The sequence below is a fragment of the Typha angustifolia genome, chromosome 14 (assembly GCF_048772165.1).
Source record: "Typha angustifolia cultivar Huaian chromosome 14, ASM4877216v1, whole genome shotgun sequence".
In the NCBI taxonomy this organism is placed as follows: domain Eukaryota; kingdom Viridiplantae; phylum Streptophyta; class Magnoliopsida; order Poales; family Typhaceae; genus Typha; species Typha angustifolia.
The window spans coordinates 1,787,201-1,803,694 of NC_133252.1; the positions used below are offsets into that span (position 1 = coordinate 1,787,201).

Consider the following 16,494-nt stretch of genomic DNA (forward strand, 5'->3'; position numbering starts at 1 on the left):
TTCTTTAGCTCCACAGAGCATATGTATGTAAAATCAACTTCGTTCTCAAACTACACAAGTAGCACGAAGGCATACCCTTGCATATGTGTCTGAGCTACCAGTGACAAATACAGTTCCATTAGCATTAAATGCACAACACAATATCTGATGCATTTGCTGTAAGGTACTGGGAGAAGGATCACTGCTCTTTCCTGGCATCAGTTTCATCATTTTCAATGAAGGGCCTGAATGACAGAAACCACTAACGTAGCATAACAACCAATAAACATTTAACTAACCAGCTACAGCATCTGGAGGTTTTGGAATATATACTCGCAAGCTGGGTTGGGAGTACCTAGCATCCCAAATCCGGCATGTCCCATCATCAGAAGACCTGCTCAGCCAAATATAATATAAAAGAATAAAAAATCAAACAAATTAAATAAAGCAAGGAAACATTTTGTGATAAAAAAAATTCAATCACATGCTCGGGCAAGAACCAATGATACAGTACCAGTACATCAATAAATCATAATATGTAAGTTAATATTGCAAGTCTACAAATACTTATAGAGCCAAACTATATCCGTATGCCAATACATCATATCCTCAAGAACAAGATACAGTGATCCAAGAAGCAACTATACATGAATCTTATCATGTATTGTATTATACATAAGCCCAATCATTTGTAATTTTTTTCTCATTTCAAAAGGTAATAAGCACTCTATTCAACATCTCTTTTCTATTTTAGTATTACTTTTACAGATAACAAGATTAGGTTCTGCATTGCATTTCAAACCCTAGACCTTTTTTAGGGAGACTGCCTCCAACACCGACATGTGAGCAAGAGGATCCAGCCAACTGGATCGCAGTCAATCCTAATCCACATTGAGTTTACTTCTCATTTTACTACACTTCATAAGGGTTTGAATTCTCAGTGCTGCTTTCTGGAAACATGGTACACTTGCAGCTATTCCTCTTTTGACTTCATTCAAAGAACCTGATTCGTGCAAATGCACACAGCAACTCGTTGGTTCTTCCTAGAGCACCGTTTCGTCCTATTAATGGCATTCTTAAGGCATCTGGACTCTGTTCAATCTGGGTGAACATAATCTGAGCATCAATTGCTGTAAGGAATACCAAATAGAAACTATACCTCTTCCAACACACATTAATGAAGGTTCTACCAAAGGCAAGCATTTGCATGCTTACCATCTAAGGGTAGTTTCTATTCAAAGTCCAAAAACATCTCAACAGTTCCAATTGGAAGTTTTGGTTATTTCAACAGGAATCAGCAGAGAAAAAATAATTTACTTTATCAAGGTCAAATTGTTGTTGGATGCAGGAGAAAGGATTGTTGTGCCGAATTGTCACGCCTCACTGTGCATGCATCTAACTAAGGATTTATACATATTTTAGGTTCTAATATATGTATTAGGCCCTATTGGTCATTTACCCCTAGAAAATATTGCAAATGACTTATTTTGTTAAAAATATAGCAATAGTCAAATAGAAATATGATTCAACACATATTGTGATTGACCAAAATGGTAAAATTTGAATGCAAATCAGCTCAATCAGAGTTAGTCTAACATGTTTATATACTAATTTGAACTTTCTCAAATTTGATGGAAATTTTAGAGAAAATCATATTATCTATTTCATTATTACTTTTTGAAGTATTTTAGAATGTAGAATGGCTCTTACAAATGGTAGATCTAACAATATTAAGCTACATATATAATTTGTACACCCCTAAATTAGTCTTTAAAATGTAAAAAAAATACTTAAGGCCTTGTTTAGTTTAAAACTAATCCCCAAACTTAATTAGCTGGCTTCATTTCTTAGTCTTGATTTAAGTATCTTAAACTAGGCTAAAAAAATATGGTGTTCGGTTGTGAACTAAGCTAAAGTGTAATTATTACTTTTGATATGATGTCAAAAATGTATTATTTTAGAGAGGAATAAATTATATATAAAATTAATGGAACAAAATATCCTTTGACTTTAATGATAAAATTTAAAAATATTATTTTCTTAATCAATTAAAAAAAATTTAATACTAATTTGCAAGCTTACTACAGCATGTAAGCCTAGTTGTTGGCTTACATGCCCACTGACAGGCTTACATATTATTTTTTTTATCTTTTTCTAAAATGATGAAAGGTTAATATTTTATGTTAAGTAATAATATAATATTACTATTTTTATTTTCTTTTGTTTTTGTTTTAAGCCCAAGTGTAAGGCTATATTATTTTTAATATTTTGTAAATATTTTATAATATTATTTTTTAAATATTTCTTAACATATTTTAAGTAGTTCGTAGTGCAAACTTTTATTTAAAAATAGTGAGTTATTGTGAGCTTAAAAGCTAACTTTTAAGTTTGCAACCACTATAATTTATTGCATACTTAGTAAAAAAAATTTAAAAATATAAAGGAAAATATATTTATTTTGAAGAGAATTTATAGATAGATAAGAGAAGATTTAAAATAGGGATATAACTATTACTTTCATGTGACATAAAAAAGTGAAAAATATTTATTCTTTTAGGGTAATTGAGTATGTCTTATGCAAATAGTACTATAATTATTATTATTAAATTTGTAAAATTATAAATGCAAGTTAGTCATTTTAAACTCATAAACCTATCAGTAAATTATATTAAAAATATGTGTTATTTGATACCAAGCATCTAGATATCGATATCAATATCGGTCATCGAAGAAAATGAGTATCGGCTGTTTCTACCACTTATCAGCCATTTCGGTTTCATGTTATTTCTTTAATTACCTAAATTCTAAAAAAATTATATAAAATGTAGAAAATCTTAAAAGTTTATAAAAATGCCAAAGCTAAGAAATTATATTATTCACATAAGGTGGTAATAAAATAATATGAATGGTAAATATACTAAGAATGATGTCGAATTCTAGATGAATTCAATAAATCATGTGTTTCTTGTTGTCATCACCTTAGAATAGAATGGTACTATGCCCCTTGTAGATGAGGCTAGCAACCACATTTGCAACATTGGTAACTGTAGAAAGTATTAAAAGAAAAGGTAAAAAAGGGTGGAGAAAAAAATTAGAAAAAAAAGAGGAAAAGAAGAAGACAAAATGAGTAAGAAAATAGGAAGAAAACATAAAATGTAGTGCTTGAGACATTAGGACATCAAGAATTGATGCCCTGAGTTGGATTCAAGTTAGATCCAATATATTATATGAATCTGTATAATCACAATCAAAACCAAAATTGTGCTTATAGTCGATATGACCGATACTAGCTCGATACGACCAATATTAGATAGATACGGATGATATTGAGCTGAAACCAGGGGAAAACTAGTTTCGACCCTAGTTTCAAATCGATAATGGCTAATACAGATACATATCGACCGATACTTTGAACCATGCTTGACACTGTGCCAATATCACTCGATGTGAGGAATACATGCCTCGGCATGCACCAGCACGGGGGTATGCCTTCAGCTCCACCTATGCCAAGTATTTGGAGACTTGTTAAGACATACCCCGTGTCAACCGGTACATTAATTTTTATCCAACATCCATTATAGATATGTATGTCAAAAGAGCTCGCCAACTCGCGAGCTACACTCATTTGTGTCTCGACCCTTAGCTTGATTTAGCTCGATTGTGTATGCATATACATATATATAATAAGGTAGCATATTTTTTGCATGTTGAACGTAGCATAGTTGGTAAGGCTGTGGTTTTTCTCTTAGCTTACTTAGGTTTAAATCCTACATTTGTGGTTAACAAGTATTACTTTCCCTAATGTAAAATCCCTTCACTAGGCCAAGCCATGCAAGCCGAGAATGACCCAATTTGGTACTCGCTCGAGCTTATGCTGAGCCAGCTAAAGTTGAGCTCGGCTTTAAGGAATGTAGCTTAGTTGGGAAAGCTACAGTTTTTTCTCTTAGCTTACCTGGGTTTGACTTCTAGGTTTGTGGCAGACGTACTTTTTCCCCTAAAATAAATAATTGCTTCACTAATCCGAGCCATTCCAGTTGAGCATGAGACAACTCGATACTTGCTCGAGCTCTCAACTAGAGCTCGAGCCAACCTCGAGTTGGCTTTCAGGAATCCTTAGCCGAGCTGACTTCAGCCCACTCAAACTCATCTCCTTTACCTACTATAGATAGGCAACTACAGGATGGAGGGGTGCATATAGATTTGCACAAGAAAATCCAAGGATAGGCACAAGCAGACAAAACGAGATGCCTACGCACAACGCCGTGGGAGGCTTCAATACATCTCCCTACTCATATTCTCTGTCAGCATAGCAGGCCCCTCATTGGGGGGTAGTTTTGACCAATTTTAAACACAAAAAAATTTATCCAACTTCCCACACCAAAAAGACCTAATTTTGCAGGGACTGCAGAGTAGCAGGCCTAGGATTTAGAGAAGTTTTAGAAAAAGATAATAGATCCTCTAAAATGGTGGATCTATTTTTCTCCCTCTATCTATACTGTAAAGTCCAATGTAATGATAACAGCTACCCCTATAATGCAACCAAATAAGACTGCCTCTGATCTTCCTATATCCAAGTATCCATGGATAATTAAGTCAATAAAAAACACATTTCCAGCCAAACATGAGTGGAAAGACAATAAGAAAAGATATAATGCTCACGATAAAAGCTGGTAAACAGCACTTGGCCTCGGACTAAAGGCGATAGCAGTCACAACACTAGTATGACCCCTTAAGACTGAAATCGGCAGCCCATCAGGTAAACGCCACTGCATTAGTCAGCAAAGAAAAATGAAGCATAATAAGATAAATTTGACAAAAAATTAATATAAAACAGAAGCACAGTAAAAGTCATAAGCTTACCACTCTAATGATAAAATCATTTGAAGAAGATGCTACTAAAGCGTTGTTTGAGCTCACTGCCAGGTCAGTAATGTCGCCCTTTGATGACACAAAATATCATTAAAAGAACAGAAGAAAACATATTCCATAGTCAAAGTTGAACAAATAGCAACCATCCAACTCACCTCATGTCCTCGACAGCTGGCAAGACAAAAAGCAGTCTCCATTGACCATATCTTTACAAGACGATCATCCGAACCAGTAATCACATAACGCCCTGAGCGATCAAATGTAGCTAGAGAAACAGAAGCCAAATTAATAATTAAAAAATGAGACAGAAGTACAACAATTCTAGAAACAAAATCAATAAAGAATCAAATAACTCAGAAACGAATAGGAGAAGCCAGATAAAATCCTAAACAAGCATCATGAACATAATTAACTTTAAGCACAAAAAACCAACAAAATAATAAATCTATGATGTAATAACCAGAAAAGGGGAAGAACTTTTTGGTTGTTAATATATTAGCAGAAAATACTGCTTATCTTTCTCTCCTTTGGGAATACCAAGTTATTTTAGACAGTACCATTGTCCCAACCAAAAAAGTAACCATTATGATACTATAGAGTAGATCTTGATCACATGCAAGGAAAAAAATAATAAAAGTGACAATCAAAGAGGAGAATGATTTTGAAACTAATTTAGGATCAGCTAGAAAAATTCAAAAATCTCATGCTAAACAGCAATGTCCTTGATGTTGATGGTAAAGTAACAAAAGATTAATTTGATCAAAAAGTTGAACCAAAATCTTGTCTACAGAAATGGTGCTTTGTCACCAAAACCAGCACATTACTTGATTAATTCACTTCCAACTATATTGTCCCTGTGACAAATAACTCAGCTGCCTATTAAAAGTTGGAATAAGTGAATAGCAAGTAGCATGTAGAAGTTGTAAGTGGAATGAGTGAGTAGTAAGCATATTTACTTTAAAAATTGGCTTCTGCCTTAATTGGTTCAAGAGCAATGTGAGAAGAATTTTCTTAATTAATGTTAAGAAATTCTTAGCTTATAATTAGAATTTGGTTCCAACCAGGGTTATAATTATTGTGTAAAGTGACAACTAGGGATATAAACGGATCGAATACAGATCAGATATTGCTCAATACACATCTGATTCATATTTTTATTCCGACAACAAATACAAATTCACATATTGGACAGACAGCAAAATTTAAAATTATAACCTAAATAAACGGATATGATTCAGCTTAGAAATAACTCAAATCTTAAATAGATACAGATCATATTTTCACCTGAATATGAATACGAACCCTATCTATCAATAAAATGGTACAATGCTCAGTGGATAAGAAAGTCAACTTTTTGTAAACTTGCACATATACAAATAATTTGATATGTTGTTGCCAAACGATGAATATATATATACACACACACACACATACATTCTTGTAGATAATATAAAATGGCAAAGTTTTCCACAATTGTTTCTATCTATAATACATGCATAATCCAATAATGGCTGTGTCAATTGGCACACTTTATGCCAATCTCTGTGCCGATGTGGAACCTTTTTAAAAAAAAAAGTATTTCTATCAATCATCATCAAATGAAGTCTTTGATGCTCTCTGTTATTTTAAGTTCAACTAGATATTAGTTTTAATTATTGAACTATTATCAATTAATATTATGTGTTCAATTATATTATAAAGTATTTAATTATATTATAAAGTGTTCAACCATTAATATTAGTTTTAATAAATATATTCACTTATATTATGTGTTGAATAACATTTATATTTAACTATTGCTTTCTTTTTAATAAAATAGGTCATCTACAAAAATAATCTAAAATAAAATACTATAATGTAGGTTTTAATATATATATATATATAAGAACCAAAAATTAAAGATTGACATGCCAAAGATCCAAAAATATCATTAAATATTATAATTTTTTATTAAAAATATGTTAAATGCGTGCCAATGGTAAGCAAGGGCGTGTCGGTGGTGGCATACCCATCATTGGCCTAATCTGCCATAAGAGACGAAATACATATTTGCAGTTGTCTACTCAATTCCTTTTAGGAATTTTAGACAATGTGCACCAACTAAACTGAAGAATATTGAATAACATATACAAGAGAACAAAAACAATGAAAATATGTACAACCAAAATCAGTAAACAACCCACAAGAGAATGTATGCAAACAGGATCAACACCATAACCAAAATATTAGAATATGTGAGTGCAGGACAATATATCCAACTAGAGAGAATAACTTCAAATCCTGTCATATTGATAAAGAGAGCAGAATTAAGAAACATGAGCTTTTAAAACTCCACCTTATTCATACTTCATAGTAACGAAAAAAAATCAAAATTCTAAAATAGATGCAATAAGCCTAAGAAGATTCAAAGTCAATATGAGAACTATATGTTTTGAGGATCATTGCTAACTCCAGCAAAGGAGATCTACTGCAAAGTTGAAGTCTTAGGTTGTCCAGGTTCATTAAATAAAATAAAAAAGTTGTTCAAAGTCATCAGATGATATTTGCACTATAACAACAAATTAAAAACAAGAAACATCAAATTACAATTAGTCATGTTGCCACAAAAATAACGAAATGGCAAGAAGAAGGTAAGGAGAGAGAAGAAATACAAGAATTTTACCTATGCTAAGAATGTGAAACAATTTATTATACACAAGATAAAACTCCTAAATCTATTAAAACAAGGTTTCAAAATCTAATTGAAAGAACATGACAAATCCAACTATATTTCGATAACCAGGTAGACAAGATCAATGATGGTTGTGCCAACCGGCACGGGGTGCGCCAGTCGGCAAGTGCTGTGCCGGAGATGTACCAGCACATGGCACGAGGGGTACCGCACAACACTCCTCCTAGCAATGTTTCACTGAAGACTCTTCGTCATCGTCGTTGTCATTCGCCACTCATCGTCGCCGGTCATGCTCGAGGTCGCCGATTGCAACCCGGATGCCCTAGCCTTTCTTGACTCGAGAAGGAAGACGACCCATATAAGTCGGGTAGTCAAGTCGATTTCAAGTAAAACTTAAGTTGCAAATCCAAATCCATGGCACGGCCATTCGTGGATAGGATAAAGTATAGGTTCTAACAAACACAGTATCTGCAAAATTATTCAACCTTACCTTTCTCCAAGCAATTCAAAATATCACTTCAAGATTCAACGTTTTTCTCCTCCAGAGCAGAGGCAGACAAAGAACCAGTCTTCATCTCCCCAGAGCAACATCCACTTGGACCATGGTGGTTGTGATGGTGGTGCTAATGATGCTGCTTTGGTGGCCTCCTAAGATCAACGATTTTGATTGTCTAAGAGAGCTTCTTGGCCTAGATTTTGACCTCCATTAGAGCATAGAGCAACTTAGCATTATCAGGGTTAGAGGCAAGGTGCTCCTCAAGGAGGCGCTCTCTCTCATCGTCAGCTAGGTTTTAGAATCTACAACGGTGTTGGTGGCAGTGACTAGAGAGGATGCTCAAGCTGGAATTTCGATTGATTTGGATTAGGGGCTTTGACAAAGATCAAAGTGGTCGGTGGGTCATTGATCTCGATCATTGATGGATTTGAGAGCCAAACATGAATGGGGTGGTGGTAGGTGAAGAGAGAGAGAGAGAGAGAGAGAGGTGGAGATGTAGGGTTTGAGAGCAATGGATGCGATACATAAGGGTGGAGATGGAGATGGATAGGGGGGGATAAATAGGGTCTGGTAGAGACTGATATTCGAGTTATTAACTTAGTTATTTATATTACACAAGTAAATGGTTATCCTCTATCCGTTTTTGTATTCACATCCAACAAGATTACCTCTACCTGTATCCGTATCCGGACTTTTTTTAAAAAATTTATCCTTGTCCATATCTGTCAAATAGGATTTTTCACCTATATCTGGTTCGATCAAAATACAGGAGCAAGTTAGCTCAGAGTTAATCTGACCAATCTTTCATCACCCCTAGTGATAGCACAATATCTATTTTTGCCAAGACAACCTAGTTGATAGAAAATTCATCAAAAGAGAGATAGATGAACTAAACAACCTACAACAAGCATATACCATCCCAATGTGCAGTTTAACTAACATAAAATAAGTTGCCTGTGCATTTGATCATATTTGTACACACCGGAAATTCCCACCTAGTCGCAAAGAGGGAAAACAAGATAGATGATGTACTTTGCAGACAAAAGAATCTATCTCTGAAAAATAAGAAAGAAGGTTACACACCGCAATAGACAGCATTCTGATGACCACGCAACTTTTTTATGATCTGCATCTTTTGAACTAGAGTTGATGGCTTAGCAATGGCATAACATGCTGCACGTACAGATGGAGCACGATGGTGTTTTGTAAAACCACCACCTATCTCCCTCAAACTTAACCCACGAACCTGATCAGCGTGCATATGAGGCCAACGCAAATAACCAGGTAACTTCACAGATCCTGTGTCTTCTCTGTACCGATCAGCTAGAAGAAACAAGAAGTGTCAATAGATCAGGAATAAGAAAACATCATCAACCCAAGAAACAGGTCTGTAGATATAGATCATCAATCCAAAAAAAGCCAACTATCTTATATACCAAAAGTGGAAAGAAAAAGAAAGCATGACATACATGCAAGAACAGAAAAAGAACCAGAACCCAGAAGCGTGGGGACATCAGCTGCATTAGGAACGGCCCCTCCGACCGCACCATGCAATTGAGGGGGATAACTCAGAATCAATTGCTTCAAAAGCTTTACCAAATGATCTTTTCCAATGTGGGGGTACCTGGTAAACAACAAAAAATCAAGTTAAGAAGAAATGTTCTAAAACAATATGCTTATTGATGGCAAAAGTTATTAGCCAATAGAGTTCCAGAGAGGAACATGATAAATGGAAAGAAAAGATCTGTATTATCCTCAGACAATATTACACCACAATTAGAGAACAGAACTATTGTTGTGCCAAAAAGAAAAGCCAGTATTGACCCTTCATCAACATTTTTCCATTATGACAAACTTTCAGGCACCACTAAAAAGCAGACTAATATCTTAATCTGGTTTACATCACAAAAGTATTTATAACAAGCTCTGTCACATAGGGTCTCTAAAATCATATTTTTATAAATGCAAACAAAGGAGCAAATGTGAAATAAAAATAGGAAGTACACAAAACAAGAAGCATGTTTAACATATGTCACATGATGGCGTAGAGCTATCATCAGCATCTCGGATCATATAGATGACACAAAATATTGTGGCCCCAAGGATTCAAAGAAATAAACCCCCAAAACATTTCTCCACCAGAAGTTAAACCATAGTTTTATTGTGTAAGCGAACATTAGGCTATAACATAATCACACATAACAAATAGGAACTCAATATCTCAAATCATGTTTGATGTAGAGGTGGCATAGAACCATGATTGTGTTATAATGGCATGGCGAGTTGTTGACGACATGCTAGCATAACTTGGCACAGTATGGCTCACAGGACTTGTGGGTTGAACTAAGAAGGGTTAATGAAAATTAAATATAAGACCCATGGTTTGAAGTTTCATTTAAAACCCAAATGTTTCATTGAAACGTTTTGCATTTCAGTCATATCCGATCTGAAACTATCTTTCGAAACTAACATCTAACCAAAGTGATCATAATAAAAAAAAATTAATGTATGTTTTAAATACAAAAGCTGGATTTAATTTGAATCCAACTCATACCAAACTCAATATCAACCTCATTGCTTAAATGATATTAGATTCTGTGTGATGCAATGGAAAATAAGATAGAGAAGACTATCTATCAAAAGAAGTCTGAAAATCAATACAGCGGAACTAAAATTGAAGCCGACCAAAACTAACTGGAACATTTTGTTTTTTAACTAGGCTGAAACCAAAATCGAAGGGAAAACTTGGAACTATGATAAAACCCACTCCAAAATATTGTGGCAAACTACATAGATCCTTAGAACATCTCTTACATCATCATTGCTATTGTTTTATTTAGATTAACTTGTTATTTTCGATTGTCCAAATACAAGCAATATCTAATGTTGGGTAAATGCCAGTACGAAAAAGACAAAAAGATACTGAACCTTCAATTATATTCCAAATTAGCAGGAAATTTGGATAGCAATTTCACAAATCTAATTCCAAGATAGTAAAAATTGTCAGTCGCTATTCAAATGGGAGCAGGAGCTCCACAAGACCAAAAAAAAAAATGACCACCTTCCAAATGGAGTCTACTGTAAAAAATTACAGATCCAGTTCTGATGACAACTTTCAATAGCGAAAAGAACAAATCACGTGAACTCACCAGTAAGAAGATAATAGAATCTCAATTGATTAGCCAACAAAATGATGCAAGTACACTTTAAGTTGCAAACTGGTATGATAGATTATACCTCTCGACCAATTTGAGGTAGCACAATGGAAGTGACATGCCATCATCATCTTCATTCCCACTCCGGGCTCCACTTCTTGAGTACCAAGCATGGTATCTTCTAGGTAGGAGTTGATGTTCTAGAAGCTCATTCCAGAGTTGTCCATATGTTCTCTTACATGGCCCAGCTGATAAAAAATGCATTATCAAAAAGTAAACTTCCCTCATATCAACATCAACATCAACCTCAGCAGGAAGGTCTGTTGTCATCTCTGGCTTCACAGGATTGACCTTCCCGAGAACCTTATTTGGAAAGTTCAGCGGTGCCATACTGAGAGAAGATTCATCAGCAGAAGGTTTTTCTTTCTTGAAACTCATAATCCAACACGTGGAGCCTGAAATCAGACCTCTAATTTAGAAATCTGTGAATCAATATCAGATTAAGGGAACCAAAGAATATTTAGAAAGAATAGTTCCACAAAGGAAATATAATATTTACTCGTTGGAAGTAGCATGTGGGGAAATTAATATGTGCAAATTGTGAACATTATGGTATAATTAAAACTCAGTCCAAGAATTGGTCATAATGGCCACCATAGCGGATTTGCCATTTATCTGCCACGCCAATTTTATAGTTGTTGGAAATGGCAGATTGGAAGATTGCAGTCACCATGGCAGGCTTGGTCCAACAAGGCCTTCTTGATAGATAAAAGGAGATACCCTAAACTCCTGTCCAATCCAGGTAGTGAGATAATTTACTTAAATTCATGGGTTAATGAACTGCAGGCACTCATAATTCATGACACAGAAAAACAGATACAACAGAGGAAGGGAAAAAAAAAAAAAACTGAGAGGTCACCCACTTTTGACAACAAGAAGTAATGTAACTCTCATATATGCCATTCTTCTATTTCCAAACATGAGAGATCAAGAATTTAGATCCAATCCGCTATAGTATCTCGCAATCAAGTAAATGACCAGGTTAATAGACAACCTTGCAGCTGTTATTATGCGCCTTTCGGTCTATACTATACATGTTAGTTCCTAACAGCAGAGACATCTAGTTCGAACTTTCTAGGCCACACTTGTCCTGTAAGCTTTAGGTTGTTAATCTAATTAAAACCGCCTCAACTTTACATACACCAACCAAATATAATGAGCTTGGCCAGATGTGTATGTATTCAAGAAAAGAAAATTACATCAGGAGATTTCATGCACTTGCCCTGCATGGCATCGACCAACAAGGGTGATGCTATGTTAAATCTCAATACCAAGTTAATGAGAATGCCCCTTGTAAACTTAAATTTCTTGAATTTACATCGTAAATATAACTAAAAACCAGATAAATACCAAGTTTATATACATTTCTCTTGCACAATGTGAAATTAGAGAGGCAAACATTAGATACGGAACAAAACTCTCTAGAGAATCTAAAAAATTCCCAAAGTTAATGCAAACCCTAATTGCACATACAATAAAACCCCGCCCAACTATTATTAGTAACTTGCAAGAACTCCAAAAAGAAAAAGATAGCAATATTATAAACGAAAAAAAGAAGAACAGGATTAAAAACTTACATAAAAAAATACGACTGCTTCCCAGAAAGCTCACCCAGGCGAGCAATTGCTTGAAATAGCGACCACCCTTCTGCCCTTCCAAAACCTAACAACACTTCTCTCCATGCCGCATTGCTTTCAAGATTAAAATCAGTAGGAACACCAAAATCCCACCCTCCCAATCCGCGAAACCCTTTAAATTAAACAAAATCCAAACCCCAGAGAAACCCAGGCAAGATCTAATCCATAAATATCAATAACCTCCTCGAATTGGCGGAATAGGCTTCCTCTCCACAAGCCCTATCGAGACGGATCTCCCCACTGGATGGGCAAAGCAAAAAGGGGTGAGTTCCTACGAGGGTTCCGATAGCCGCCGCCGATCTTGGGGCGAATCCAAGGGCTGGAACGGCCAGGACGGGAGGAAGTCGGCGATTCGAAGCGCGAGGGAGGCGATGATTCAAGGATATCGTCGAATTATCTCTCCCTCTCTCGTCTCGGGTTCGGCCTTGGGGGAGTTTTTATTTTCTTCTGTTCTTTTTTCTACCTGGGGGCTGGGAGGGGGAAAAGAGGAATTACGGTAAAAATAAAAAATAAAAAATAAAGAGCGATAAGGTCACCGCTCTCGCCTTCAATATAGGAGAGAGACGGAGACGGAGGCGTATGTAAACAAACATAGGAAAGTCGCATTTTGTGATCTACACCCTTAAGTTTAATATTTGCAAACTAAACCCTATATTTTATCAAATATTTATATAAAATATTCTCTTATCATTTTTATAACTTAACTAAACTCTAAGATTAAACTAACTGCACTTAAAAAAAACCCAGTATTTATCAAATATTCCTAGAAAATATTCAGCTTTCATATTTGTTAACTCAACTAACCTCTAAAATTAAGTTAACGACATTTTAAAAACTACTAAATTACCCTTATCCAATATAAACCACCTCACAACCTCTTTCTCAAAAGATATATATATAATATATATATATATATATATATATATAAACAAAATATATAGGGAAGGTTAAGAAAACTCATTTTTATTTTTTCTGAGGTTCAAATTGCTTTTTATTTTAAACATTTAACTAAGAAAGAAGATAAAAATCTCCTCAAACTTTACAAAAAAAAGAAGAAAGATAGGAGCATTTTATTATTTTATCTTTATATCATCTATTAAAAGTATGATTAATTTTAATCTAACTCAATATATTGTCTACTCATATTAAGTAAAACATAAGGAAGGATTTGTAAATATTAGATATACAGGGTGAAACCACAAATAGGTGAAAAGACAAGGCGTTAAATGCAAGTTTCCCATATATATATATAGTCTCGATGGCGGTGAGAGTTAATCCAAGGATCCGGTCACTTCCATCTGTTATATTCACCCCTGATTTTTCTGTCATTTAATTACGATTTATGACCATTAACTGTGAAACTTCTAATTAATTTTATTTTTTTTAAAAAAAAACCCTATGAGAGTGGAAAATTGTGATGATATTTCGAAATTGTCATCAGGTTTCGCATATTATCTACTTCAAAATAGGGACATAAAATTTATGGGCATTTATAAAAAATTAATTTGAAATTTTTTTAGCATACGAGTATTCTGTGGACAGTATTTGTACAAAAGGAACGTAATGCTTGGATATTTAGATGTCGATAGAGAGGTGTATACTTGGGAGTTTGTTTTGTTAGAGGAGGAGTGAGTTTATCATCTGAGAGCATACTAAAGGGGAGATGGGCGAGCTTCTCGTCTTTTATTTTTCTTATTTAGCCCAGGGGAATTTAGCTATAGTATGGTCAGCACATTCAATATTTGAATTTATAACGGCTATAAAACCTTTCCCACCATATAAACTTCCCTCCTTTTTAGGTGCGAGCCAAGGAGTCACTCCCTTTTAGTGGCAGGTAAATTAGAGGGAAAAACACCTAAAAAGGCTATGATTATTAAGTTAATGTCAAAAAATAATACCAATTATGTGCAAATTATTAGAGATCTTTTGGTGAATAGTAGGGTAATTATGCACCAATTGATTGCTATGTTCCAATCTAAACTGGTCTTATAATTGTTATGTGTGATTTAATGGGCCAAGAAGACAGGCTTGGGTCAGAATGAGTTCGATTCTGGTCCGAGACCCGAATAGGGGCCCTTAATTTTTATTCAATTTTTCCCCAAGTTTACAATTAGATAACCCTATTCGAAGCTAACACAAATTTGTTCAGTATTAGGCTAAGTTCAACCTTAAGTCTATTTGATAACCCTATATTCCTGTTAGCAAATTTGACTTCTTGATAAACTGCAAGCTTTATCCATTAAGCACCTCTACACCCACAGATCTTTGATACTTAATAGTGCAGTCAATTTTAATTAAATTCACCATAAGAGGTAGTTAATTATTCCATGGCTTTTGGCTGTACTTCTAAATTCTATCATCGATCGCCAACTAGGTCAAAGAATAATTTTCTTAACTTGATAAGCTCATGCTAGAAATGTCTCTGACTTATAAATGATGATAATGTCATTCTCTATTTAAAGGGTTTTTTTATTCCATAAATAATTGACAGGTAAGGGATTAGAACTTTATTTCCTTTCCACAGAATACTATGAGCTATCTTATATACCCCTTATTCCTCTCTATTATTTGCTTGTACCCCTGGCTGGAGTTAGAATGTTTGTATCACAAGTAATTGAAGATTCCTGGGAGCAATGTTTTTCTATAACAGCTAGGTGGCATAAAATTCCAATCAAAGTTATCAGCTTGAGTCATGCAGTTGGACATAAAGAATATATGCACAATACCATTCAACGATCATGGATTACTTGATCATATAGGTGCAACTGGAAGCCTTACTGTTTCTTATTGCATAGTTATCTTGCAAAAAGAAAGCAAATAAAGCATTTAAATTAAGCAGATTTATGTGATTGGAGACTTAGTTTTATGCAATTCATATTATACTTAGTTAGCTAATTAGTACTCCTTTATGTACTCTTACTCATAAGAGTTTCAATCTGCACATTCACTTGGATGGTTTTTGTGATTGTGTAGACTCTGCAGTCTGAATAATTTGGCATATCTATCAAAAATCAATGATGCAAACTAATAGGTGAATCAGTAAAGCATAGGTTTAAGAGCAGCAAAACCAACTAGGTAATGAATTGATGCTGAGCTAGACAATTAAATTTCTCAGCCTTTCCCTCAGACAATTAAATCAACTTCCAAATACCCATTTGATCAGCTACCATTACTGTGTAGGAAGAAAGCAAAAGAGAATTAGATACTGCAAAATTGATTACCTTTGTAGTTTATACAATGATTGCGAAAACCAAACAAGATATAATAGCCTATGCATTTCTCCAGTTCCTACAGAAGTGCAGATCACAAGCTGCAGAAATACAAAGTCTAACTGCCCCTTTCTCAATAGAACATAGAATTTAGAGAAAGCCACTGCCAGCCTCCATCCCACCAGAGGATTCTGATTGGCAATCATGTTGCATTGTAAACATAGTTTGAAGTTTCGTCCAAAATCAAAGTGTTTTGCATTTTGATTCTACCTAATCCGAAACTGCCCCTAGAAACTAGCATCCAACAGAAACAACTCTAATAACAAAATTCTTTAATATATTTTAAAGTCTAAGCTGTGTTTGACTTGAATGTAACTGGTTTCTAACTCAATATCAAACCTCATTGCTTACATGCCAT

General features: G+C 34.6%; 1 protein-coding gene across 2 annotated transcripts in view; it reads right to left on the reverse strand.

The window, feature by feature from the left end:
- Positions 1-13,415, reverse strand: part of LOC140776683 (uncharacterized) — a 28,027-nt gene extending 14,612 nt beyond the window's left edge. Inside the window, exons 1-9 of one of the 2 annotated variants that reach the window (XM_073120473.1) lie at positions 12,808-13,415; positions 11,253-11,625; positions 9,485-9,639; positions 9,099-9,338; positions 5,004-5,113; positions 4,840-4,917; positions 4,639-4,745; positions 279-373; positions 76-191 (exon numbers count right to left, since the gene is read on the reverse strand). In XM_073120473.1, the coding sequence (XP_072976574.1) occupies positions 76-191; positions 279-373; positions 4,639-4,745; positions 4,840-4,917; positions 5,004-5,113; positions 9,099-9,338; positions 9,485-9,639; positions 11,253-11,608 (1,257 nt within the window). In that variant the 5' untranslated portion in view covers positions 11,609-11,625; positions 12,808-13,415. Of the gene's footprint in view, positions 1-75; positions 192-278; positions 374-4,638; positions 4,746-4,839; positions 4,918-5,003; positions 5,114-9,098; positions 9,339-9,484; positions 9,640-11,252; positions 11,653-12,807 lie in introns of both variants that reach the window. The other variant, XM_073120474.1, reaches the window with a different exon arrangement.
- Between the last annotated feature and the right edge of the window lie 3,079 nt (positions 13,416-16,494).